The sequence below is a fragment of the Pinus tabuliformis genome, chromosome 7, assembly GCF_031772625.1.
Source record: "Pinus tabuliformis cultivar Carrire ecotype Pingquan chromosome 7, CPIR1, whole genome shotgun sequence".
Lineage (NCBI taxonomy): Eukaryota > Viridiplantae > Streptophyta > Pinopsida > Pinales > Pinaceae > Pinus > Pinus tabuliformis.
The window spans coordinates 193,182,762-193,207,791 of NC_142293.1; the positions used below are offsets into that span (position 1 = coordinate 193,182,762).

General features: G+C 40.3%; 1 protein-coding gene across 2 annotated transcripts in view; it reads right to left on the minus strand.

Moving 5' to 3' along the window:
- LOC149246511 (uncharacterized) overlaps window positions 1–16,734 on the minus strand; it is a 246,158-nt gene extending 229,424 nt beyond the window's left edge. For both annotated transcript variants that reach the window (XM_089457956.1, XM_089457955.1), the window contains exons 1-2: window positions 16,265–16,734; window positions 16,067–16,181 (exon numbers count right to left, since the gene is read on the minus strand). In XM_089457956.1, coding sequence (XP_089314082.1) covers window positions 16,067–16,181; window positions 16,265–16,474 — 325 coding nt within the window. In that variant the 5' untranslated portion in view covers window positions 16,475–16,734. The remainder of the gene's footprint in view (window positions 1–16,066; window positions 16,182–16,264) is intronic.
- Between the last annotated feature and the right edge of the window lie 8,296 nt (window positions 16,735–25,030).

Below are 25,030 nucleotides of genomic sequence, written 5' to 3' on the forward strand. Positions count from 1 at the left end.
ATGGTGACAAAATCTGGAAGAAAATTAAATAAATTTTAAAATTTAATTGATATTTTTTTGGTTTTTAAATTTTTTTGGTTTTGAAATTTTTTTAGTTTGCAAATTTTTTGGGGCCTGTGGCTGAGAAACTCAATCACAGGGCTTGCGAGCTAAGGACGTAGACCTCCTAAGCTCGTAGGCCCTGTGGTTGAGTTTCTCAGCCACACAACGGCCCTGTGGTTGAGTTTCTCAGCCACACAGCGGCCCTGTGGTTGAGTTTCTCAGCCACACAGCGGCCCTGTGGTTGAGTTTCTCAGCCGCACAGCGGCCCTGTGTGGCTGAGAAACTCAGCCACAGGGCCTGTCAGCTAAGGAGGCAATCCTCTGCCTGCAGGCAAAATTTCTCAGCGGCATGACTGCCTCCTCAGCCCACAAGCCCTATGGCTAAGTTTCTCAGCCACATAGGACCACTATGTGGCTGAGAAACTCAGCCAAAGGGCCAAAAAAATTGCAAACTAAAAAAATTTTGAAAACAACAATAACAAAAAATAAATAAATTTGAATATAAAAAATTTAAAAAAAATTACATGGAAAACATTCAAACAAGGTTCATGAAGCCTAAACTGAAGTTGGGTTTGATTTGATGAAGCCTCCTTTAGCCTCCTCCATGAGCTCCTTCACTGTGCAATGTTGTCACTCAACACTCATAGAAATTAGCCAAACACTCAAATGACAAGTGAAAGGCGAATGGAAGGGAGAGAGGCGCTTATAAAGCATTTTCTTGCCTCCAATTTCCCATTCTCTCCACCTCATTTCCAAAAAAGAGAAGAAAAATCAAAAAAATAAAAAAAAAATGCCTTTTGAGGGTCGACGGGTCTTATAAGGGTCCGATGCGGGTCTTATGGCAAACCCGCGAGTCTTATATGAATAGCCGAGTTTAATAAAATACCCGCTTAGTCCAGGTGTTAAGCGCGGCTCCTATGCGAGGGACCCGACTCGCTATAGAACCGCCAAGACCCACGGGTACCCGCGGGTCTTATGCGGGTGGTGCTTCACTGCTTCTTATACAATAACAAGTAAGAAAAGGCTTGAGACATATTACTGCACAAGAATAACATATAGAAGGAGGAGATGAAACTAACTGGGGTAAGTGCATGGTGCGTTATCATTATGGCCCATGGATGGGTAGATAGGCATTTGTCATTACCCACTAATCAACATCAATGTCATATCCTCAACAGGTCCCTTCTTGGTAGAAATTGACAATTCTAATAAATGAAAGAATTTAACCTTGTAAATCTGAGCTTCTTTGCTATGTCATAGAAGAAGATGGATCCTCTATTGTGTAATGTTCCAAAATAGGAAAAACGATGATATGCAAGCAAATAACAATTTTTCACTACAAAAATTTCAAAACAATTAGAACACACCCATAACAATCAGAAATATAGAATTAGCTGAGCCATTTTATTATATGTTGGTGCAAGAGTACAAAATATGGAAGGAATGCACCTTGGCTTGCCTCAAAGGCAAGCGGAGCAATGCCCGGGTGAAGGAATGGCAATCCGGAGCTACAATCCACTGACCAATTGCTGCACTGCGCAATCCCCAACAATTTTGCACTATCTACTGCAAAGATATGGTTGAAAACCCCACCTCCAGTGCTCAGAAAATTCTGCAAAATTATTTCTAGGCTCCTCAGGCAAAACCCACAAAAACCAAGAAATGGTTTGGCCTTGTTTTGACTTTCCAAAATCAACCCCAAAAAAGCCCTACGCCCTCCAAAACAGCTGAAGCACACTGCCTTTCAATACACCAACAAAATCCTCCTCAAACACTCCGAAAAAGTAGCAATCACCTCCACTAACACTTCCCCTATTTCTCCCGACAAGAAATAGCTCCAATGGCTGAGTCTCCACTACCCACGTGTGCCCAATCTCCTCCTTTTGCGATGGCCCCAAGAAGTGTGAAATCCCCACTTAAGAAAGCTCTTTCCTCCAGCCCAAGAACTCACCCAAATGGCAACAAATCACCAGATCTTCTTTCCTGGAATTTCTCCCGACAATAGCTCCCTTGAAGAATGCACAAGATCTCAAATTGGTTTCTCCCACTGCATCCTCTAGAAATATGCACCACTGGAGACACTAAATACAAATGGTGGAAACCACACCGAAAATCACCTCCAGAAGATTATGGATGAACCTCTCTAGGGTGGCACTCGAAGTCCCTCGAAGAAAGGGTGAGTTCTTCACTCGGAAAATTTGTGCTAAACAACAAGTGACCAGGCTAAGCAGCTCAAGCAACTAAGAAGAAATTTGATATGACAAAGATGATCAAATGAAGAGTGTTGCCTTCCTTTTATAGATTTCGTGGAGCCTATTTCCCTCCCTTTTCCCTCCTTTGTGGGTCCCTCACTAAGCCTTCAATTTTCCCTCTCATGCAATTCGAACCATAGGCTTAGGGAGTGTGTATTTCCTTGTGGGTGGGCCCCCACATGCTAATAACAAAACCAAAATAACTTACTTCTAACTCCTAAGTCTTCTAATAAAAATCGAATGGGCCCCATCTCCTCCAAAATTGGCCCCAAAATGTAGAAATTAATCTCGTTCCAAAATAATTTAGGAAGGGAAATTACAGTCCTCCCTTCCCAAATGTTGCTTGTCCCCAAGCAATTTCAATGATGGATGCTCAAGTATATGCTCGCTCGCCCTCCCAAGTAGCATCCTCATCTAGCAGCTCTTCCAACACACCAAGTATTCTTTATTATCCTAATTCTGAGCTTCCTTTCCCTGGTCTCCAAGATGGCTTCTGGTTCCAAAACTAGGTGCCCCTCATCATCAAGTGGAGGCAACTCCACAGCTGCTGTAACATGTTGCCCCAACACCCTCTTGAGGCATGAAACATGGAAAATATTGTGGATCTTGCTCCCTGGCAGTAGCTCCAACTCATAAGCTACCTCTCCAACCCTCTTGGTCGTCCTATAAGGCCCATAAAATCGTGGTTGCAGCTTTTCGGCCCCCTTCTGTTTCAGAGTGGACTGTCGGTATGGCTGCAATCGAAGGTACACCAAGTCCCCCTCCTCAAAATGCCTCTCAACCCAATGCCTGTCAGCATATACCTTCTGTTGATTGTGAGCAATCTCCAAATTATCCTTAAGAGTCTTGAAGATGTCTTCGCTCTCTAGGATCCAATCTTTGGCCTTTGGGGCCCAGTTGTCTCCAAAAATGATGTTAGCAAAAGATAAAGCATCATAACCATATAGACCACGGAAAGGAGTCATACCAATGGACATATGATGTGTGGTTTTGTAGCAGTACTCTCCTAAGTGCGGCAATCGAATCCATACCCTTTGCTGCCCTGTCAAGTAGTTCTTGAGATAACCCTCTAGCCATTTGTTTACCCTCTCCATCTGGTCGTCGGTCTATGGATGGTCACTGGTGCCAGGGGTGAACTCTATGCCCACTTGCCTAAAAAGCTCCTACCAAAATCCCCCCATAAATCGGTTGTCTCGGTCACTGACTACAGTCTTAGGGAGTCCGTGCAGGCGGAAGACCTCCCTAAAGAATAGCTCTGCCACCTGAGAAGCTGAATATCATGTCGGAATGGAAAAGAAATGTGCGAACTTGGTCAGTCGGTCGATCACCACAAAAATGTAATCCTTCCACTGCACTGAGGTAAGCCCCGTGATGAAGTCCATAGAGATACTCTCCCATTTCCCCTTAGGAACGAGGAGAGGTTGCAATAATCCTGTTGGATGGGTCAACTCCCCCTATTCCTCTAACAAGCCTCACACTCCTGCACATATCTCAATACGTCCCCCTTAAGGCCCTTCCAAGTGAAGCGCTCTCTCACTGCCGTGTAGGTCATCACGAAACACTGGTGCACCCCTTGTAGTATATAACCTTGTCCATCGTGAGTGAAAGTCCTGCAGGTCATCTGGATAGTGCATCGGCTACCACATTGTGCTTCCCCCGCACATACTCAATATCAAAATCATAGGTCTCAATCTTGCTGACCCATCTCTATTGTCTATTTTTTAGGCCCTGTTGCCCCATGAAGTGATGAGGACAGTTGTGATCTGTCTTCACCTTAAACCAGTTACCCACCAAGTACTGTTGAAACTTGGTCAATGCATGCATTATGGCCAGCATCTCCTTGTCGTATATGGAATACGACCTCTCATGAGGTAGGAGGTTCCAGCTCTCGAAAGCAATGGGGTGCCCACCATGGGACAAGACTGCCCCGATCCCCTCACCCGATGCATCGCACTCTAATGTGAAGGGCCACGTGAAGTCTGAGAGTGCTAATACCAAGCAACAACTCATCACCTCCTTGAGGCGATCCAATGTTGTCTAAGCTCCATCTGTCCATGCAAATGCCCCTTTCTTTGTTAGATCAGCGAGGGGTGATGCCAATTGTGAGAAGCACTTAATGAACTTCCAATAATAAGTGCAAATGCCCAAGAACCCTCTCAGTGCTGTCACATATCTAGGTACTGCCCAATCCCGAATAGCCCTGATCTTCTCCTCGTGCACCTTGACCCCATTTGCGTCGATGGTGTGTCCCAAGTAAAGCATCTCTGTTAGCCCAAACTCGCACTTGGACATCTTCGCGTAGAACTATTGCTCCTCCAAGATATGCAACACCACCTCCACGTGTTGTAAGTGTGCTCCTCCCACGTCCTGCTATAGATCAAGATATCATCAAAGAATACCAGCGCAAATCTCCTCAGTTGGCCTTTAAACACATGGTTCATGCACGACTGAAAGGTAGCAGGTGCATTAGTCAACCCAAAGGGCATGACCAAAAACTCAAAATGCCCATATTGACATCCATTGTTTTAAGATTCGGTCGGCTCAGAACCGACTCGGCTGAGTTGGTTCGAGTCAAGGCCTCACTGGGTCGACTCGGCCAATGAACCAGTTCGGCCGACCGGGTTATTACCGAGCCGACCGAGTTGTCTAACAACTCAGCTGGCTCAGTGATAACCCGGCCGGCTCAACTGAGTCCAAGCTTATTCGGCCGAGTTGGATGACAGCGGCCCGAAAACTTATAAACAACAAAAAAAAAATATTTTTTTGCTTTTTGGGGACCCCAAACAGGTTTGTAATTTGCCTATAGTTTATTTGGGGTCCATTCCCCTCTCCTAAACCCTATAAAACCCACCCAACCCCTCTCATTTCCTCACAACCATCTCATTGCATTTGAGTGAGATTTTGTGAGGAGTTGTGGAGTTTGTTTTTGGAGCAGCAGTGAGGAGTCTTGGACAAGCATTGAAGCAAGAGTGAGGAGTTTCTTGGGCAGCCATTTGGAGCAGCATTGAGGAGTTAGTTTGTTGGAGCAACCTTGAGGAGGCAGTTTGTGCTTGGAGGTATTTTTTTTCACTTGTAAAAGTTTGCTTTTGCTTATTAATTTTTACGTGCAAATCTGGAAATTGAAAAGAGAGTTTTTTGTGAAAGAAATGAACATTGAAGCAATGTTATTTTTTTTGTTTTCATTTTCAGATTTTTTGCTTTCATTTCCAAATCAAAATGGTTGATAATCAAATGCATTGCAAATTTTGCCATAGAAAAATTAAGCAAGGTCCTAGGGGCATTAATACGCTAAAACAACACTTGGCGGGGATTAGAGGCCAAATTAGTCCATGTGAATTAGATCAAATTGGAGAGATTAGGAAGGAATTGTTAGCCAACTTTGAGAAGTTTAAAGAAGAAAAGGCTAGGCAAAAAGAGTTCAAGGCTGAAATTGGGGGGAAGAGGAATATACAAAAAATGTTGGCTACCAACCCCCATTTTGATTTTGAGGGTTCTTCCTCTATCCCTTGTACTGATGCATCCAACGCCTTCCGATATGTTCCTCCCTCTTTGGAGTCTATTCAAGAAAAGGGTAAGGGTAAAATGAAAAAGAAGAGTGATATGAATATCAAAAGTTATTTCACTGTCACACCCTCCTCTCCATCAAATGCACATAGTCCTCAAGCTAGTAGAACTTTGCAGCCCACTTTAGATGACCATTGGAAGAAAGAATTGAGGAAGACTGCTTGTGATTACATATGTAGATGGTGGTATAATGTTGAAATCCCCTTCAATGCTCCCCATTCACCATATTATGAGCCTACGTTTGATGCCATACATGCTGCTGGAAAAGGCTTCAAAGGCCCTACTATGCATGAGATAAGGGGGTATCGTTTGCAGAAGGAAATTGCCTCCATTAATGAGTATTTGAAAGATTCCAAAAACTCATGGGCAAGAACAGGATGTACCATCATGTCAGATGGAAGGACTGATCAAAGAAACTGTACCATCATAAATTTTCTTATCTTCTTCCCACAAGGAACCTTATTAGTTGATGCATCTGATAAGGTAAAAGATGGACAATTGTTGTTTCAGCTATTGGATGAGGTTGTTGAGGAGGTGGGGTTGGCTAATGTTGTTCAAGTCATCACAGATAATGCCTCTAACTATGTTCTTGTTGGTAAATTGTTAGAGGAAAAACAAAGAACCATCTTTTGGACCCCATGTGTTGCACATTGCATAGACCTCATGCTTGAGGATATTTGCAAATTAGATTGGGCCAAACACACTGTCGATCATGCCAAAAGCATAACAAAATTTATCTACAATCATTCATGGATTTTGAGCCTAATGAGGAAACACACAGGGGGCAGGGATATTATTAGGCCTGCCATCACTAGATTTGCTACTCATTTTTTGACATTGCAATCTATGCTTTCACAACATAGAAACTTGCAAAAGATATTTTCCAGTGAAAAATGGAATCAAAGCCAGTGGTCTCACAAACAGGAAGGCAAAGAATTGAAAAAGAAAGTTAATGAAGAAATATTTTGGAGAAAGGCAGCAGAGATTGTGAAGCTTGCTGAGCCACTGGTTAAGGTGTTGCGGTTGGTGGATGGGGAAAAATTGGCTATGGGCTTCATTTATGAAGCTATGGATAAAGTGGCTAAGTATAAAGAGGGCATACAAGGATAAAGTGGCTAAGTATGGGCCCATTTGGGCAATCATTGATGAAAGATGGAACAATCAACTCCATCGCCCTATACATGCAGCTGAGTATTTTTTGAACCCACGGTATCATTATAAAGCTAAGGAGACATGAGCTTTGAAGGGGGGTTAGAGATGGATTGATTGACTGCACTGATCGCATGATCCCATTGAAGTGTGATCAGCTGGAGTGCCTCAGGTACCTTTGGGAAGAACCTAGCAAAGATTGCAAGGGAAGCAGATGAGCCAAGTAAACAAAAATTTCAATTTTCAAATTCTTAATACTTATTTTGTTAAATCGTTTATAATTTGAAAGTTGGGTATAATTTGTAATTTTGTTGAGCTAACTCATTACACTCCTATGTATTTTACAACATAATGGTGGGAGGCTTTTGGTAGCCATTGTCCGCAAAAGTTTGCAATTCGTATTTTGAGTCAAACTTGCAGTGCTATTGGGTGTGAACGCAATTGGTCTGCCTTTGAGAAGATTAACACGAAGAAGAGAAACCGTTTGGATCAAAAACGGTTAAATGATTTAGTCTATGTCCAATACAACCTCTGGCTCAAACACAACCAATTGCTGAACAAAAGACCTGATTTAGTTCCCATTGTGTTGGAAGACATTGATCCAACATTTGATTGGGTAGTGGAGAGTCATCCAGCAGAGTTTCATTCTGATGAGGATATTGATTATGATTATGAGATGATAGCATCACTTGAACATAATGTTCAGTTGAATGCAGATCCTGATCCACTTGTACCAGCTTCAACCTCAGGGCCAGCAAGTCCTCCAGTTGCAGGCGCTTCCTCTGCTCAGCCACAACAAAAGCGCATATCTTGTCTATCTCAGCTTGCAGCTACTGCACAGCCTGCCAATGCTACCACTTCTACAGTTGCAGTTGGAGATGATGATGAGGAGCCATGGGGCCCCCTGTCTGACTCTGATCCAGAGGTTGATCCAGATGATCTTGGCTCCTCTAGCAGTAGCCAGTAGTACTGGTCACAGTTTACTTTTGTTGTAGAGGCCATTTCTAGCCTCCTTGGTTATGTGTTTTTGTTTTGATCTCTATATCATCATCATGTATGTATTGGACAGTGCACTGGGTACCATTTTGATATAATGGATATATACATGAGCCTACTTTGATCATTCTAATGCTGTGTGTTTGGAAACGTGAATGAAAATCTTTAAAATTATGTTTTTTTATAAAAAAAAAATATATTTAATGTACTTTTTACAATGACCGAGTCATTGAAATCGAGCCGGCCGAGTCGATACCGAGTCGGAGTCGGAGTCGAACCTCGGTCGAGTCGGAGTTTTAAAACATTGTTGACTTCTGAAAGTTGTCTTCGAGATATCATGATCCCTCACCCAATTTCGATGATACCCAGACCGCAAATCTATCTTAGAGAAGTACTTAGCTCCTCTAAGCTCATCCATCAACTCATCAATACATAGAGAATGGGATACCGGTTCTTCAAGTCTTTTTGTTGAGGGCCTTGTAGTCAATGCACATGTGTAGAGTTCCATCCTTCTTCTTCACCAGCACGACTGAAGAAGCAAATGGACTGGAACTTGGTATGATGTGGCCCAATGCCCATAGCTCCCTGATGGCCCTCTCAATCTCATTCTTATAGGCTTTGGGATGCCTACAGGGTGTAGTAATGGCTGCCTACACACTAGGCTCCAACTCTATGGTGTGCTCAAACCCCCTATCAGGTGCCTACCCTGGTGGTATATCTCCAAAAACTATCGATATTCTTAAAGTATAGCCTGTATGTCTGGATGTGGTGGCATGGTCCGTCCCCTGGCTTCTGAAATCCTCAACTCTATTGCCCATGCTATGTCCCCATGCCTCAAATCGACCTCCATCATGTGGGCCAAAACTGTTTGTGGAGGATATGAATGCATGCCCCAAAGAACCACTAGCTTACCATTCGGCCCGGTAAACTCCATCTCTAGTTTCCTCCAGTTGGTGCTAACTCAGCCAAGGGAATACAACCATTGGACACCCAGCACCACATTGGTGTCTGGTACATCCACCACAAAGAAATGTTCTATCATCGAATAGTTCCCCAAGGTCACTGTCAAAGCGGGAACATATCGAGTGCACTGCATAGTTCTGTCTCCTAGTACCAGAGCTGAAAACCCCTCAAACTCTGCAGTGGTGATGCCTCTCCTCTGGACCATCTGAGCATCAATAAAATTGTGGGTGGCCCCACTGTCTACTAAGATTGAGACACGCTGCCCCTACACTGTGCCTCTGATCCTCATGGTCAAAAATTTGGGAACCCCACACAAAGAAGCTAGGACTCCCTCGGATGGTGCAAAAGATGATCCCCCATGTGGTGGTGGTGGAGGTGGTGGTGGTCCCTTCTCTATCGGACCCTCGTTGTCTCCCCCACCAAACTCCAACTCCACCTCATCCTCTTGATCGTTATCCGAGAAGACATGTAAAACACAACTTCCTCCTCCTGAGGTCTCTCCTGGTCTCATCGTCCAGCTGCCCTCACCCTTGGGCTGCTCTCTGCGCTAGGGATGCTCTAGTGTCATTCCCCTTCTGAGGGTAGGGAGTGCGTGGTGGAAAGGGTGCCCGGGTCTTGGGGATGGCCCCCTGCAAGTCTCTCGTACAAGTCACAGCCTCCAGTAGAGTAGAGGGCCTGCGTGACTTCACCAGTCCACGCAGTGGCTCCATCAACCCCTCTACAAATGTGTATACTCGCCTAGCATCTGACAAATCTAGCACCATGACTGAGACCCTCAGGAACTCTGAAATATAATGCTTTGGATGTCCTGTCTGCCTGAGTTGGGTCAACTCCCTGAAGTGAGCCTCCAGATCCCTCCGATCAAAACGCTCCACTACTCTCTATGTGAAATCCTCATAGGAGGTCACGTTGGCATGCCCCAGAGTGGACAAGCCATGAAACCACCAATCGTGTGCCTCCCCCTCCAAATGCAAAGTGGCCATTTTAATGGCCTCTACCTCCGTCATCCTGTTGAGCTGGAAATAGGTGTCAAACTTCTCCACCCAAGCACAAGCTATGCACTTGGTAGTGCCATCATAAGTGGGGAAGTACATCTTCCCAATGGTGCGCTACAACTCGTAGTTATGCATGCCATGGCCTTCATAGCTCCTTCCCTTCTCATTCTGCTTGAGCTAGCAAAAATCTCTAAAGTCTGCTCCCATGGACTGCAACTCCCTGAAATGCTCCACCATAGGCGATTGATCATCAACTCCCTCGGGTTCACTTGGTACCAAAGGTAGGAAAGAAGGTAGCATTGCTCTAATTGGCCCACTAGAGGATGGTGGTTGTGCAGTAGGTGAGGGGTGATCAAACTGTTGAGAAGCTCCTAAAGTCTCTCAAAATAGAAAATTTTGGTGAGTGCTTCATTCTCGGTTCTGCATTTTGATCTCAATGCTCATATAACATCTCCTGCCCTTTGCCAAATCACTCAGGGCCTTCAAGAGACTGTCAAAGGCCACCTCTTTTCTGCTCTTGGGCTCCCCCATGTCTTCTTCTATCACTGCCCTCTGGTACCTTTGCCTCCTGTAGGTAATATTTTGTTTGTCCTCCTCACTCATAGGGAAGTCCCTCGCAGCTGAGCCAAGATCTAAGCTCTGATACCACTTGTAATGTTCCAAAATAGGAAAAATAATGACATGCAAGCAAATAACAATTTTTCACCACATAAATTTCAAAACAATTAGAACACACCCATAACAATCAAAAATATGGAAGTAGTTGAGCCATTTTATTATATGCTGGTGCAAGAGTAAAAAATATTGAAGGAATACACTTGGGCTTCCCTCAAAGGCAAGCGGAGCAAAGCCCAAGTAAAGCAATGACAATCTGGAGCTACAATCAACTAACCAACAGCTGCATTGCGCAATCCCCAATAATTCAGCACTGTCTACTGCAAAGATATGGCTGAAAACCCCACCTCTGGTGCTTAGAAAATTTTGCAAAATTATTTCTTGGCTCCTCAGGCAAAACCCACAAAAACCTAGAAATGGTGTGGCCTGGTTTTGACCTTCCAAAATAGACCCCCAAAAGCCCTACGCCCTCCAAAACTGCTGAAACACATTGCCCGTCAATACACCAACAAAATCCTCCTCAAACACTTCAGAAAAGTAGCAATCACCTCCACTAACACTTCCCCTATTTCTCCCGGCAAGGAACAGCTCCAATGGCTGAGTCTCCACTACCCACGTGTGCCCAATCTCTTCCTTCTACGCTAGCCCCAAGAAGTGCGAAATCCCCACTTAAGAAAGCTCTTTCCTCCAACCCAAAAACTCACCCAAATGGCAGCAAATCACCAGAGCTTCTTTCCTAGAATTTCTCCCGACAATAGCTCCCCTAAAAAATGCACAAGATCTCAACTCAGTTTCTCCCACTGTGTCCTCCAAAAATATGCACCACCTGGAGACACTAAATACAAATGCTGGAAACCACACTGAAAATCACCTCCGGAAGATTATGGATGAACCTCTCTAGGGTGGCACTCGAAGTCCCTCGAAGAAAGGGTGAGTTCTTCGCTTGGAAAACTCGTGCTAAACAACAAGTGACCTGGCTAAGCAACTCGAGCAACTAAGAAGAAATTCGATATGCCAAAGATGATCAAATGAAGAGTGTTGCCTTCCTTTTATAGATTTCGTGGAGCCTTTTTCCCTCATTTTTCCCCCTTTTGTGGGTCCCTCACTAAGCCTTCGATTTTCCCTCTCATGCAATTCAAACCATAGGCTTAGGGAGTGTGTATTTCCTTGTGTGGGTGGCCCCCACATGCTACTAACAAAACCAAAATAACTTACTTCTAACTCCTAAGTCTTCTAATAAAAATCGAATGGGCCCCATCTCCTCCAAAATTGGCCCCAAAATGTAGAAATTAATCCTGTTCCAAAATAATTTAGGAAGGGACATTACATAGTGCAAGTGGTCACAAATGCAGATCATGTATTAGTGTCATGTAGTTGGGCTAATAGTTCCAAGCAAGTACAAATATAATTATTGGAGTCCCAGATTTACAATTTTAATTGAAATATGTGGGCAACACAAGATTTCAAATCCAACCTAATTGAAGAGCATTAAAAGTTCTCTTTGACACTCCTATATCTCTCCTTGCTATTAGAATCTTTGGGATCAAGACTTAGAAACTTTGAAAGTCGTCCGTGTGTGGCATGTAAAAGTTGTAAGGAGTTACTAAATTATTATTTTGTTTTTATTAAAAAATAAAAAAGAATAATTCTTAATATCTCTTATTTACAGATCTAGGCCACATGTTATCTCATCTAAAATAATATATTCTTGCCTGAACGGTTTTGTTGTTGCCTAAAGTGTACAGCTAAGGTGCAACGCTCAGAGTAGGGGTTGTCACCTATTCCCTACTCACTCTGTTTAAGCTCTCTCCTAGACAAGCTAAGGGGGGTAGTACCTAGAGATGGATAGAAAAGGGAAAACTTGTTGGAACAAAAAGTTCTAGGAGACTAAGGGCGAGGCAACTACCTCTCTAGGAAACTTGAATTAAAATTAATTAGCAAGTGTTGTTATTAACGAACGAGATGGATTTACAATTATATCAATATGGCAAGATTAGCAAATATGGACCAGTGCCTTAAGACAATATGCTCAATAAAGATTAAACCGCTTGCAAAGTGGAAATACTTCAAGTTACAAGATAAGCATTGCTGCAAGGAAAGCGTTAGTACAAGGAAACGGCACAATATTAAAGAGTGGGCAAATAAATGTAACTTGCAAGAAAAATAATTTGTACTTCAAGAGAAATGGTTAAGTAAAGTCTGACAATATGAAGGAACAGTGAGCAAGTAAATTAAAGACAAGTACAAGAATGGCAATATGATATTGCAAGTAAAATATAATGCTCAAAATTAACGGTATGCCACAAGAGAGAAAGTTGGACAGATGAAATGCAAACTAAGCTGTGAGATGCAAAGTCTTTGTGCATCGAAGAGGCAATGCCAATGTTGCAGGAAGCGTCCCCCCCGGTTCTAAGGCCCGAAGCGCGTCCCGTGCAAATTCGTACAGGAAGCATCCCCGGAAGCGTGCTTCCAAAATTCGGAAGCACGCTTCCGCCTATTTTGGACGCTTCCTGGAAATTTTCGAAGCTTTCCTCCGAAGCGCGCTTCGTAGAGCACTTTGGTCGTACGAAGCGCGGCGCTTCAAAGGGCGAATCGTACGGTTCCAGTACGGTTCCGTACACGCTTCCGGAAAAAGAGCCGAAAAAAAATCAATTTTTATTAGTTTATTTTTTTAATTTTTTGGTGAGTTTGCTTGTTGGGGGTGGGTCCACCTTGGGTTAGGGTCAGGAATGAAGGCAAAAAAATATTAAAAAAATATAAATATAGCAGATGCTCCCTCATGGTAATGTTAAATTCTTAAAGTAAAAGGATGAAAAAATGAGAATGTCAATGAAAAATAAATGAGAATGTCACTTTTACTTAAATTTTTAACATTACCATGAAATGACTCAGGATGTTTGAGAGTGGTTCCAGCCTCACTGGACTTCATATGGAGAAAATAGAATTTCATATCCTATTCAAAATTCAGCAGACTTAACAGTTTTCAGGAATTCAAGATCAATGGGATTGTGGCATTTCATTAGATTATATCAAGTATGAAGGTATGCGATTAGCATTTAATCAAGAGCACCAAGCCCTATATGTAACCTAGAGTTAGTGGTGTTAATTGCTGAACTCCTTTGTCACACCCTTAGCAAAAAATTACCTTTCAATCAAGTCAAAATCATCGATCAAGCATGTTAAGCTTTTTCTACCATATTTTAAGTCTTGAATTAGGTAGTTTGATCAAAATTGGGCAATGTTGACTAATATCCCTAGACAATCGAGGTAGAGGCAAAGGCTAGACAAGAGGAGAAGAATCTAGATTCTAGATGGTCGATGCATCTAAATGGTTGATGCTCGAATAATTAATCATTAATGTACAATGGATGCTATATCTATCTTGATTTATGCAAAAATATGCATGTTTTCATGTCTTCCACAACTAATTTGGTATTTGGGATGTCCGTTTTGAGTATAAATGCAAAAAAATATAAATATATATAGCAAACGCTTTGCTTCCTAGATTTTTGGAAAATGACACTTCCGCGTCCCCGCTTCCAAAAAACGTCCCCGCTTCGTGCAACATTGGGCAATGCTCCACTTTTATCTTCATCCACTCCAATCTGAAAAAGACTTGGGTCGATGAAAGTGGAGAAGTTCATTATAGAGCATAATGTTTTGTCTCTGCTTTAGGAAGACACTTGATGATTTGTAGTAAGCAGTATTACAATGGGGTGTGAATACCGAGGATGTTGCCCACACAGGCGATAATGATGACATGCAATAGGAATTGATTTGGAATACACTGAGCATCATGTCAGAGGTATTGGATTCCAAAAATGATATTAATGGCAACATGGATGATGCTGAAGCATTTTTATAGCACATGGAAGAAGAAAACCAAGCATAAGCTATTTAAACCTAGCTAGTGACTTGTTTCACATTTTTTTTAATTATGAGTTGTCACTTGCAATATCTACGAGGCTTTCAATACTAATAGTCATATGTTAAAGAGTGATGGATGTATGGATCATGATGGTATCATTATGTTTCATTTTGATTGACTTTAGTCTTTTAGTAATGATTTGTGGAAAACACAAAGATTCATTGAGGACCAAATTCTGTAATTGCTTCGTTGCTTTCCTAACTTTATTTCCTTCTTCTTCAAATTTAATATATTTGTTTGATATTAACCATTGTTTGTTTTCTTATTTTTTTTATTAATCGTTTGATTTTATAGCCCCAAGGGTTAGCTTAAGCGGTCTAGATACAGAGGTGAGGTTTTTTGATATCATTGCTAGTTGTTGCTGATCACAGGTTTGACTCTCTTCAATTCCCTTGGAGCAAGATTCCTTGAGTCGGGCCAATGTTTTAATCGATTACCATCTACAAAATGTGAAGTTCTCCGAGATTTCCCATGCTTTCATTCCAAGTAATATATATATACATATATATAGGGTAGGATCCCCTATGTCGTGGTATAGCCTGAACATCCCGTGAAATTGGGAGGTCTCTCCAGATGCACAATGTATGCATCAGATGCACAATGTATGCATATCCCCACATACCCTAAACATGGCCGAACATTGACATTCTCATTTAACTTCCAGGTGCTTTATTGATTTATGGATTTTCATCACCTTTAATGTTAGGAAAAATGTGTAAGCTTCTTATATTATTCCCTGTATATTTTCTTCCTTGATTACTTAAGTCATGTCGAGAACAGGACATATACATGATACTGGTCAAAAAAATGAGTTGCCTACCATCATTAGGAAAAATTTCTCCCACATTGCAGATTGTGGTCAGTTTTAAGTTAGTAAATGAAAGACTTTTCCTTGCGTTGGTTGCTATCCTTCCTTGGTTATTGAAAACAAGTCAAAAGCATGACATATGATTAATACTGGTTAAAAAATCAGTTAGTCTACCCTCGCTAGGAAATATTTCTCACGCATCGGAGGTTGTGGTCAGTTTGCAGTTAGTAGATGACGACTTTTCTTTGCATTGGTTGCCCAGGCTCAAGTCAAAAAAATAATTTAGTTCAGTCATGTCTTCTTTGATGGACCTCAAATTTTCCTGCAGCATTATGGAAGATATTGGAACAATTCACTTACAGATTGACTTCATAAAACAATGGTTCATGTTTACACCGGCCATGTCGTGAGGAGGGTGGGAAAAATCCAATCATCAATAGTTAGGCAACTTGTTAAGCATAAAATCGCCTCCTTTCAACTTCCTAGCCAACAGGGGATCATTGGTGAGATTGACCGAGTATTAGGTTATCCAGCAGGCTGCTATTCTCACTGTGATCTGTCCCACCTTAATGGCATGGTTAAAAAAAGGGATGCCGCAGAAACGGTCCTAAAGCTGTCAAAACAACAATTTATTTCTCCTTCCATTTTACTTCATCTTAATATCAATGACTGGATTGTACTAAACATTTCTTTGACTGAAAACTGTGCTTTTCCACCTTCTGCTTCAAATAATTTACAGAGGGTTAGAGAAACACCTTCGTCCGTGACAAGCCGAACAGGATCGGAGGTGATTGCATTATTAATCCGAGGACCTTCCGGGTCATCCGCAGCTTGTTTTACTTCGCCCTTGCCGCCTTCCTTCTTCATGACCTTTAATGGCAATGCTCGGATCAATAAAAACAAAAGCACCAATAATCGAAATTAACGACAGGGTAAACAGATAGATATATTACCTTGGCGGGGACTGCATAGCTCCTTGTGAAGAAAAATGGGGCATCTGAATGTGGACGCCATAATGGGAGAATGTTTGCCTCCTTCTGCTGTTGGAATTTGCGTCCATGCACTAAGCTGACAGGGACTGAGACATTGAAGGGCCAGTTGTGCCTTCTGTATTGATTTAAAATAGTTGCAGATCTGCTATAGCGCCGTACCCAAATGCCCATTTCTGCTATCGTGTTCACATCATCACATCAATACTACAATGCTAAAACCACGAACCGTGATCAAATTGGAAGGGTTTTGGACCCTTCACAGTCCATTTTGTTTATCGAAGAAATTAAGAGGATTTAACAATGAACGTTGAGTTATTGACCACTGCAATATTTACGAGTGCGAAAAACAATGGCTCTACTTTGCTCTTTAACTTTAAGCCCGATGGTTTCCCTGTGTGTCCGTGGGGGAAGCCGAAGGAACCGATCGATTTAGTGATAGAATGTTAACATATGCACAACATTGGATTACGATTCAAAAGCGATTAATTATTTTTTTAAATATGTCGTTGAGTTATAATTAAGAAAGTTAATTATTTATTTTATTCTATTTTCAAAATAAATGGTTTCTTTTTACAAAGAAGTATCTTGGGTTGTTATATTCATGAATGTAGCTTGAGTCATTATTTTTTATTCAAGGAAAATATGTCTTCATGAAATTACTTGCTCATGGCCTATAATGGAGTAGAGTTTTGCCAAAAGCCTCTCGGTTTTGGGTTATTTTTGTGTTTCATTATGAGCTTTTAAATAATCAAAATTGGTTTTATATCTTATTCCAACACCAATGGCACTTTTACTCTATATGGTGTTTACAAGAAAACTAATGTTCTTTGTGGTTATTATTGAAGCTATCTCAAGTAGGGTTATATGCTTTCTAATAACATAATTTAACTTTTTACTCAAGAAAATAATTATTAAAAATGTGTATTACATATAAATATATTTATTTAAATATTACATAATAGGATAATTATTCAGAATATGTATCACATGCCCACGAGACGTAGAATACATAGTGATAGGGTGTTCTGTTAAGGCATTATGTGGTGAAAAGGTCACAGGTTTAAAAACCCATGGGGAAAAATCCAGTCATGTTAAAGGTTGGTGTGGCCCAAGTTAGGTGCAATCCCTCGAAGAATTTGAGGATTTAGATGACCTTGGGTGGTCGTTACTCAAGCCACAGATTAAGCGTGCCAATCATCTCAGGACTAACATTAACTAACAAAAAAAATATACATACATACATCCATACATTCATACATATATATATATATATATATATATATATATATATATATATGAGTGTGTGTATATCACACATCAATATATTTATCTAAATCTTATATTTTTAAATGGTATACATGTAATTTTGAGGTGTGGTTCCATTGGTTCAACTCTTTTTACTAAATGTGTAATGCCTAGAGAGATTGTAGTATTTATTCGCACTGAGTCATTCAAAATTTCCAACTATTGTTATGGCTACCCCGCCTTCTATATGAAAATCTATCAAATAGAGAGAAAACCTAAGGAATGGTGTTAGCAAGGTGTCAAATTCCTTGGAAGGCAACTTTCCAAAGAAGAGGGTGAATGGTGAAGCTAGGTTTACCACATGTTTGGATGGTAAAGCTTTAGGTTTTGCAACCTAAGTCTATTGGATGAACAAATTAATTATGTGAATGGAGAGGAACAAAGCCCTAGGTCAGTTTTTTGCACTTATCGTGAATTGGTGGATATTTGGGGTAAATCCATGTTAGATTTTGAGATGACATTAGATGTGCAAATGGAGGTGTGTGATAGAGAGGATTGAATAGGTGGCTATAGGACATTGATTACCACAATTGAAGATGGAACTTCATGTTGATTTTTGTGTAGCATCGAGACATATTCCTACATGCCAAGAGGCCTCCTAAGTTGGCCTAGGAAAATTATGGAAATTAAAATAAAACTATAATTTTTGGGGTTCATGTAGGCACTAAACTATCAAGTCGGCCCCACCATTAAAGGGTGTGACCCTTGGTCAAAAACCACCCATTTGACAAGTACTTATACACAAAGAGACATCCTCATTTCAACCACTCAATCATCAACACATCTTCTACACAATACAACAACATGTGTGAACAAAAGAAGAGCAAATTATATGAAGTTCAATTGAGTCCTAATTTGACCGAGTTTGACCATTGACTGAGGTTGATCACAGTACGGATTTTGACCACAAGTCCGAGCTTGACCACATGCCAAATTTCTGACAATTGGCCAGCATTGACTTTTTCTTATGTGGTTTGACCAATATTGACTGGTTGGTATGTGACCAAGTTTTATTGGTATCCTAGACTTGGTTTTTGGCACAGATTTCTAGACAATTTTGTAGTTCTGAACTTTGTTGAAGAACAATTTGTTGTCTCTATTGTGCATGGTTGTCTCTTCATGATCTTATTATTTTCACTGTATTGTTGTTGAGATTTTTTTTGTATAATTATTTAATGATATCAGTGGATTGAAAGATAAAATTGTTAAAGATCATTAGGTAGTAATTATCATATCATCATATTAGTTTCTATTGTTCATCTTATAGAAAATTCAATATGGTAACAGAGTTTTGTTGAAAGAGCAACCACGAAGTCAGCCTAAGTGACAAGTGTTCAACAACTTGACTATTTTTATTTGTTGCCTGAGATTCCCAATGGAAGGCAAGGTTCAAAAGAAAGTTATTCTAAAGCGAGAGGGAGCTAACGAAAAAAACTTTGTTTCTATTCTTTTAAGCACTATGACAAATAGCAGTGATGTTTGGTTAGTAGATAGTGGTGCCTATGGGCATATGACTGGTTTTCGAGAAGCTTTCATAGATTTGACAAAAAGAGATTCAGCGTTACAGGTGGAACTTGGAGACAATGCCAAGTATGCGGTGAAAGGTGTTAGATTAACATTGTTTTAGCTAGAGTAAAGAAAACTTTCTACTTATGAAAGAAGTTTTATCTGTATCGGGTTTAAAGAAAAATATGCTCTTTGTCTCAGCATTAGAAGATAGAGGTTATAAAGTTGCATTCTTATATGGCCTAAGAGCTCAAGCATAGAATTTGCAAAAGTGATTAGTGTTCAAGAGGAAGGGCTATACAGATTGATAGGACAACCAACCCAACCATTGGTCCATGATAGTATCATTTTATGTGAGCTATGGTATGGAATATTTTCTCATTTACATTACAAGGCTTTGCCAGCTTTAATAAAGATGATTACAGGTCTTTTAGAGCTTCAAATTGAGCACGATGACATATACAAGTGTTGTGAACTTGGTAAAAATACCAAAGGATATTTTTTTGCTTAATGATAGTAGATCCAAATGGATCTTGGATCTAGTAAATTCAGATGTATGAGTGCAGAAGACAGAAAGAACACATCAAGATGTTGCTTCAACCTGGGATCTACTATGATATCTCAGTTTAGCAGGAGGCAGACTTCGGTTGCCCTTAGTACAGTAGAGGCAGAGTATATTGCAACTAGTGTCGCAAGTCAAGAAGCAATGTGGCTTTGAAAGCTACCTGTCAAACTATTTGATCATAAGCTTGAGATCACTTTGATATTTTGTGATAGTCAAAGTTATGTCAAGCTTTTAGAGAATCTGGTTTTTAATGACAGGTTGAAGTATATTGATCAAATATCACTTCATCTAAGACATGGTACAAAGAGTGGTAGTGGAGCTCTAGTGCATATCCACATATGAGCAAATTGTTAACATTCTCACCAAGCCTCTATATAGAGCGAATTTTGTATACTTCAAATACAAGCTTTGTGTGATGCAAAATGGATCCCTTGTTGAGAGGGAGAGTTGATGTCTTTACAGGATTATGGTAGACCATCTCTTGAAGCCATAAAGGATTTTGGCTGGGTCATAAAGGAATTTGAACAGGAAAGTTGGATACATTCACCTTTGAAGCCAGAAGGACTTGGCTAGGTTATACAGGACTTTGACCATAAAAGTGAATGGCCCAAGACAATTATAGGGCCAAATTACGAGATTGGATAAATCTTCTCCTAAGAAGCTAGAAGGACTTCACTGCCATAAGTAATTGGCTAGGTCATAAAGGACTTTGACTAGAGGAGATAGATGTAATTCACTTGAAAAGACATAAACGACTTTGGTTGGTTGAATGGTCCAAGGGCATATTCTTTCCTGAGAAGCCAAAAGGACTTGGTTGGATCATAAAGGATTTTGTCCAGATGAGATTAATACATTTTCCTAAGGAACCATTAAGGATTTGGGCCAAACACTCGCATTTCACACTTCGGGATGGAGTTATCTATAGACATACATCAACTCAACAAGCTCATGAACTTTACTTATGGAGGATAAATTTCGGCTGAGGGGAAATCTATTGCAGAGAATACCTCCCTCGTTGAGAGGAAATGTTGGTTTTTGTGTAGCATCTGGAGGTATTCCCACATTCTAAGAGGCCTCCCAAGTCAGATTGGGAAAATTATGGAAATTAAAGTAAAAGTTTAATTTTTTTGGGTTCATGTAGCCTCTAAACTATCAAGTCGGCCCCACCATGAAAGGGTGTGACCGTTGGTCAAAACCCACACATTTGACAAGTATAAATACACAAAGAGACATCCTCACTTCGACCATTTAATCATCAACACATCTTCTACACAACACAACCACATGTGTGAATAGAAGAAGAGTGAATTATCTAAATTTTGACCGAGTTTGACCATTGACTGAGGATGACCACAATATGGATTTTGACCGTAGGTCTGAGCTTGACCACAAACCAAAATTCTAATAATTGACTAGCATTGACCTTTATGTTCTTAGGTGGTTTGACCAACATTGAATGGTTGGTATTTAAACAGGTTTGATTGGTATCCTAGACTTGGTTTTGGCACAATTTTCTAGACAATTTATGTAATTATGAACCTTGCTAAAGAACAATTTATCCTAGAAGAAAAGCTACTGATTTTTCTCCCAAGTTTGGGCTTCCTAAGGAAAATTTGTTGTCTCTATCATGCATGGTTATTTCTTTATGATATTATTGTTTTCACTATATTATTGTTGAGATTTTATGTGTATAACTGCTCAATGATATTAGTGACTTGAAAGATAAAATTATTAAATATCATTTTGGAAGTAATTATCATATTAGAAAATTTGTTTCTACCGTTCATCTTGTAGAAAATTCAACACTTCAAAGTATTGGTAGTTCATTTTAAAGAGGATTCCTTAAGTGAATATCAAAACAAAAATAAATATGCTCTACTCAACATTGATGATTTAGTTAATTTTGCAATAGCACCACCTTTAAACTCAAATTTGGAAAACATCCTAACATTTGGTAGCCATCAAACTAAGGTACTATGGCCAAAGGAACCTAGAAGTATCCTATGAAGGGGTACAAAAAGAAGGAAGAAAGTTTATCTTAAAAATTGACAAGGGACAAGAAATGCAAATTAATGGCATAACAAAAGAAGGTGTATTTGATATTGCTCTAGTAAAGTGAAGATGGTTGTCGATAAGGATGTATAACCTAGGGAATGGTGTTGAGAAGGTGTTAATTTCCTTGGAAGGAAACTTTAAACAAGACAATGAGTGGTGAAGCTAGGCTTACCACAAATTTGGATGGTAAAGTTCTAGGTTTAACAACCTACGTCTAACAATGTGGATGAACATATTAACTATGGGAATGGGGAGGAATAAATCCTTAGGCCAATGTTTCACACTTATTAGGAACTGGTGGATATTTGGGATAAATCCAAAATAGATTTTGAGATGACATTATATGTGCAAGTGGACTTGTATGATAGAGAGGATCGAACATATGGATATAGGACATTGAAGATACCAACTAAAGATGGGACTTCAAAGTATTGGTAGTTACTGTCAAATAGGTTTCGACAAGTGAGTATCAAAATGAAAAGAAATATGCTTTACTCAACATTAATGATTTAGTTAATTCCGCAATAGTGCCACCTTTGACCTTAAATTTGGAAAACGTACTAGCATTTGGTAGCTATCAAACTATGGTACTCTGGCTTAAGGAACCTGTAATTATCCCTACGAAGGGTGAAAAAAAGAGGAAGGAAAGTTTGTCTTTAAAATAGACAAGGGACAAAGAGATGCAAATCCATAGCGAAAGAAATTAAGGAGAATTCGATCTCACCTTGATCAAGTGAAGATGGTTATAGGTAAGGATGTATAGATGTTTGAAGTTGAAGCTCTAATGACTAGGGTGATTTTGTGAAGATTTATGGGGAAATTGTTTAAGGGTGATTCCTTAAAGGGGTGATCGGAAGGTATTACATTGATTGAGAAATGGTATGATGAGAATCATCCTCCTACTATTTTATATTGGTTCAATTACATTGCTATGATTTTGGGCAAGTGTAATTTTTTTAGACATAAAGACTACCTAAAATTGGATATTTTATGACAAACCTCTATAACATAACACAACATTATTGTCCATTATAGGGTGTTGACCTTGGTTCTATCAAGAGGGGAAGATGCATTTCCCACCATTCATCCTTTGAAACCTAGAGTTGTGGGAGAATGATATTAAGTCAAGACTCCCCTACACATATGATGGCAATTGCCAATTGAATGTTGGGGAATATTAGTTAATGTAGTTGACACTTCCACTTGTGGGTTTTATCTAGAGTTAAATCAATATAGTTGATGCTCCAAGACCGTCCAATAGAAGAAAGAAAGGTCCTAGAAGATTGAAGCAGGTTAAGAAAGCAAGTTTTTTGGGTAGTGGAGAGTGTTATTAGGTTTTATCATGTAACTATAGAACATGATTGAGATATGATGATAGAAAGAATACCCAAAGGGAGATGGAAATCTGGAAGCTCAAGTCTAGTAATGGGGGTAGGGTTTGTGATGCTCAAGGTCTAGGTTCTCCTACTCGCAATTAATGTGACAGTTTTCATGTGATCTCCATATTTTCTCCTACCCCCCATCTTTCTATGCGAATATTTTGTCTTAGTTCCTTTGTTCCCACATATTCCCTATGTATTTCCTAATTGTATATGCAAGAATCATTTTTTTTTATAGGTGGCTCCCCATTGGTGTTCTCTTATATGACCTAGTTGTGACTTGTCCCCCAACAATGGGGGACAAGGAACCTTTTAATTATGATTAGGACATGTCGAACTTTCAAGGTGCATGGGCCCAACAATCACAGTTTGGTCATGGTTTTTCATGGAGGGTTTTTCATCTGCTTGGTAGGTGTGTTTGTTTCTGCCTAATCTATTTTCCTATGAGCCTAATATTCAGGTATTTATTTCTTATGTTAAAAATTCCACTCCTACTCCCATTAGGGTTTTGGGTGTTGGGGGTTGTTCTTTTGCTGCTAATAGTTTTCAAGGTTTCCACTCATCCCCATGGAGCTTGGGTCTCTCTATACCTACCATGTCGCACCCACATTTTTTTAGCCTTGGGATTTAGGGTTTGGTCCTCATCTTTCTGCTCCTCCAGTTGCTTCCTCTAAGGGCAAGGGGCTTAGTAATGGCATCCTTTTCTCTAGAATTTCTTCCTCTATTTATCTTCCTCTCATTCCCCTATGTTTTCCCTTGGCTAGATGTCTCTTAAGGGATCTAGTTTCTTAGGCGATGGACATGAAGTCTTTCATCAATGGTCAGGAAGCACTACATGTTTACATGGTGTTAGAAGAGGGTCCATCCAACAAAAGAAAAGGTGTTACCCAAGGTAAAAGGAAGAAAGACCACTTTATTAAACTATTAGAGAACATATTGTTGTCCTTATCCTTAGGTTCGTATGTGTCCATTCAACAAGTGGAGGCCTTGTGTCACACATCATTGGTTGGTAGGATAAGTGGTCAAAACTTTGGTTTTCCCTTTCTTAAATATTGGAGAGAGTCTTCGATGTGCCCTATGTTAAAAACCTTGTTTCTGTTAGGGTTTTTGCCAAGGGATGGGTGCACCTAATCTTCCATAATGAAGTGGATGCAAAGATTATTGAGGGGAAGGTTTTGAAAATCAACTCATCACCTATTGTCTTCAAATAATGGTCCCTCTTTTCGATGCAAGGCGAGAGTGAACAACATAGTCCCTCTTTGGGTAAGAATTCCTGGTCTTCCTACCCATCTGTGGCATGAGCTTGTTTTCAAATTTATTGGCAACTTGTTGGGAGTTTACCTGGAACATGAATCCTCTTATCTTTCCTTTGGGGGTATTTTCATGGCTCAAATTCTTAGAAGTGTGTACCTTCATGATGGGCTCCAGGGTGTTATTGAAATAGATTTCACCTCTCGGGTTGGACTACAAGGGAGTCCCTTGATGTCAGAGATGCCATAAACACGAGTACCTCATGAAATATTGTGTTCTTTCGTTGAACATGAAGGTGAACAAAGACTATGGTCCTACTTAGGTGGGTGGGAAGGTGTTGGGGGTCCAATCTCAAGAGATGTTGGTTTCTACATTTTGTTCAAACTCCTTGGGCCTCGTTGCTATGTACCAAGTCACAATTCAATCGATAGAAGGATCTCAGCTAGACATCCATTCTAATGCTCCCCTGACTTCAAATTATGAAGGTACCAAGTCCTTTCCTCCCCTTTCATCCTAAAATCCATGTATCAATGATGTTTGCATTTATTTTTCTAAATCTCTTGTGTGTTATGCTCTAATATTTGAGGGCTTCTATTTAGCTATTTCTTGCATCCTTCTAGGTTGCCCTACTCCCATCTTGCCCCTGTTATTTGCCTCGTTCCTTTT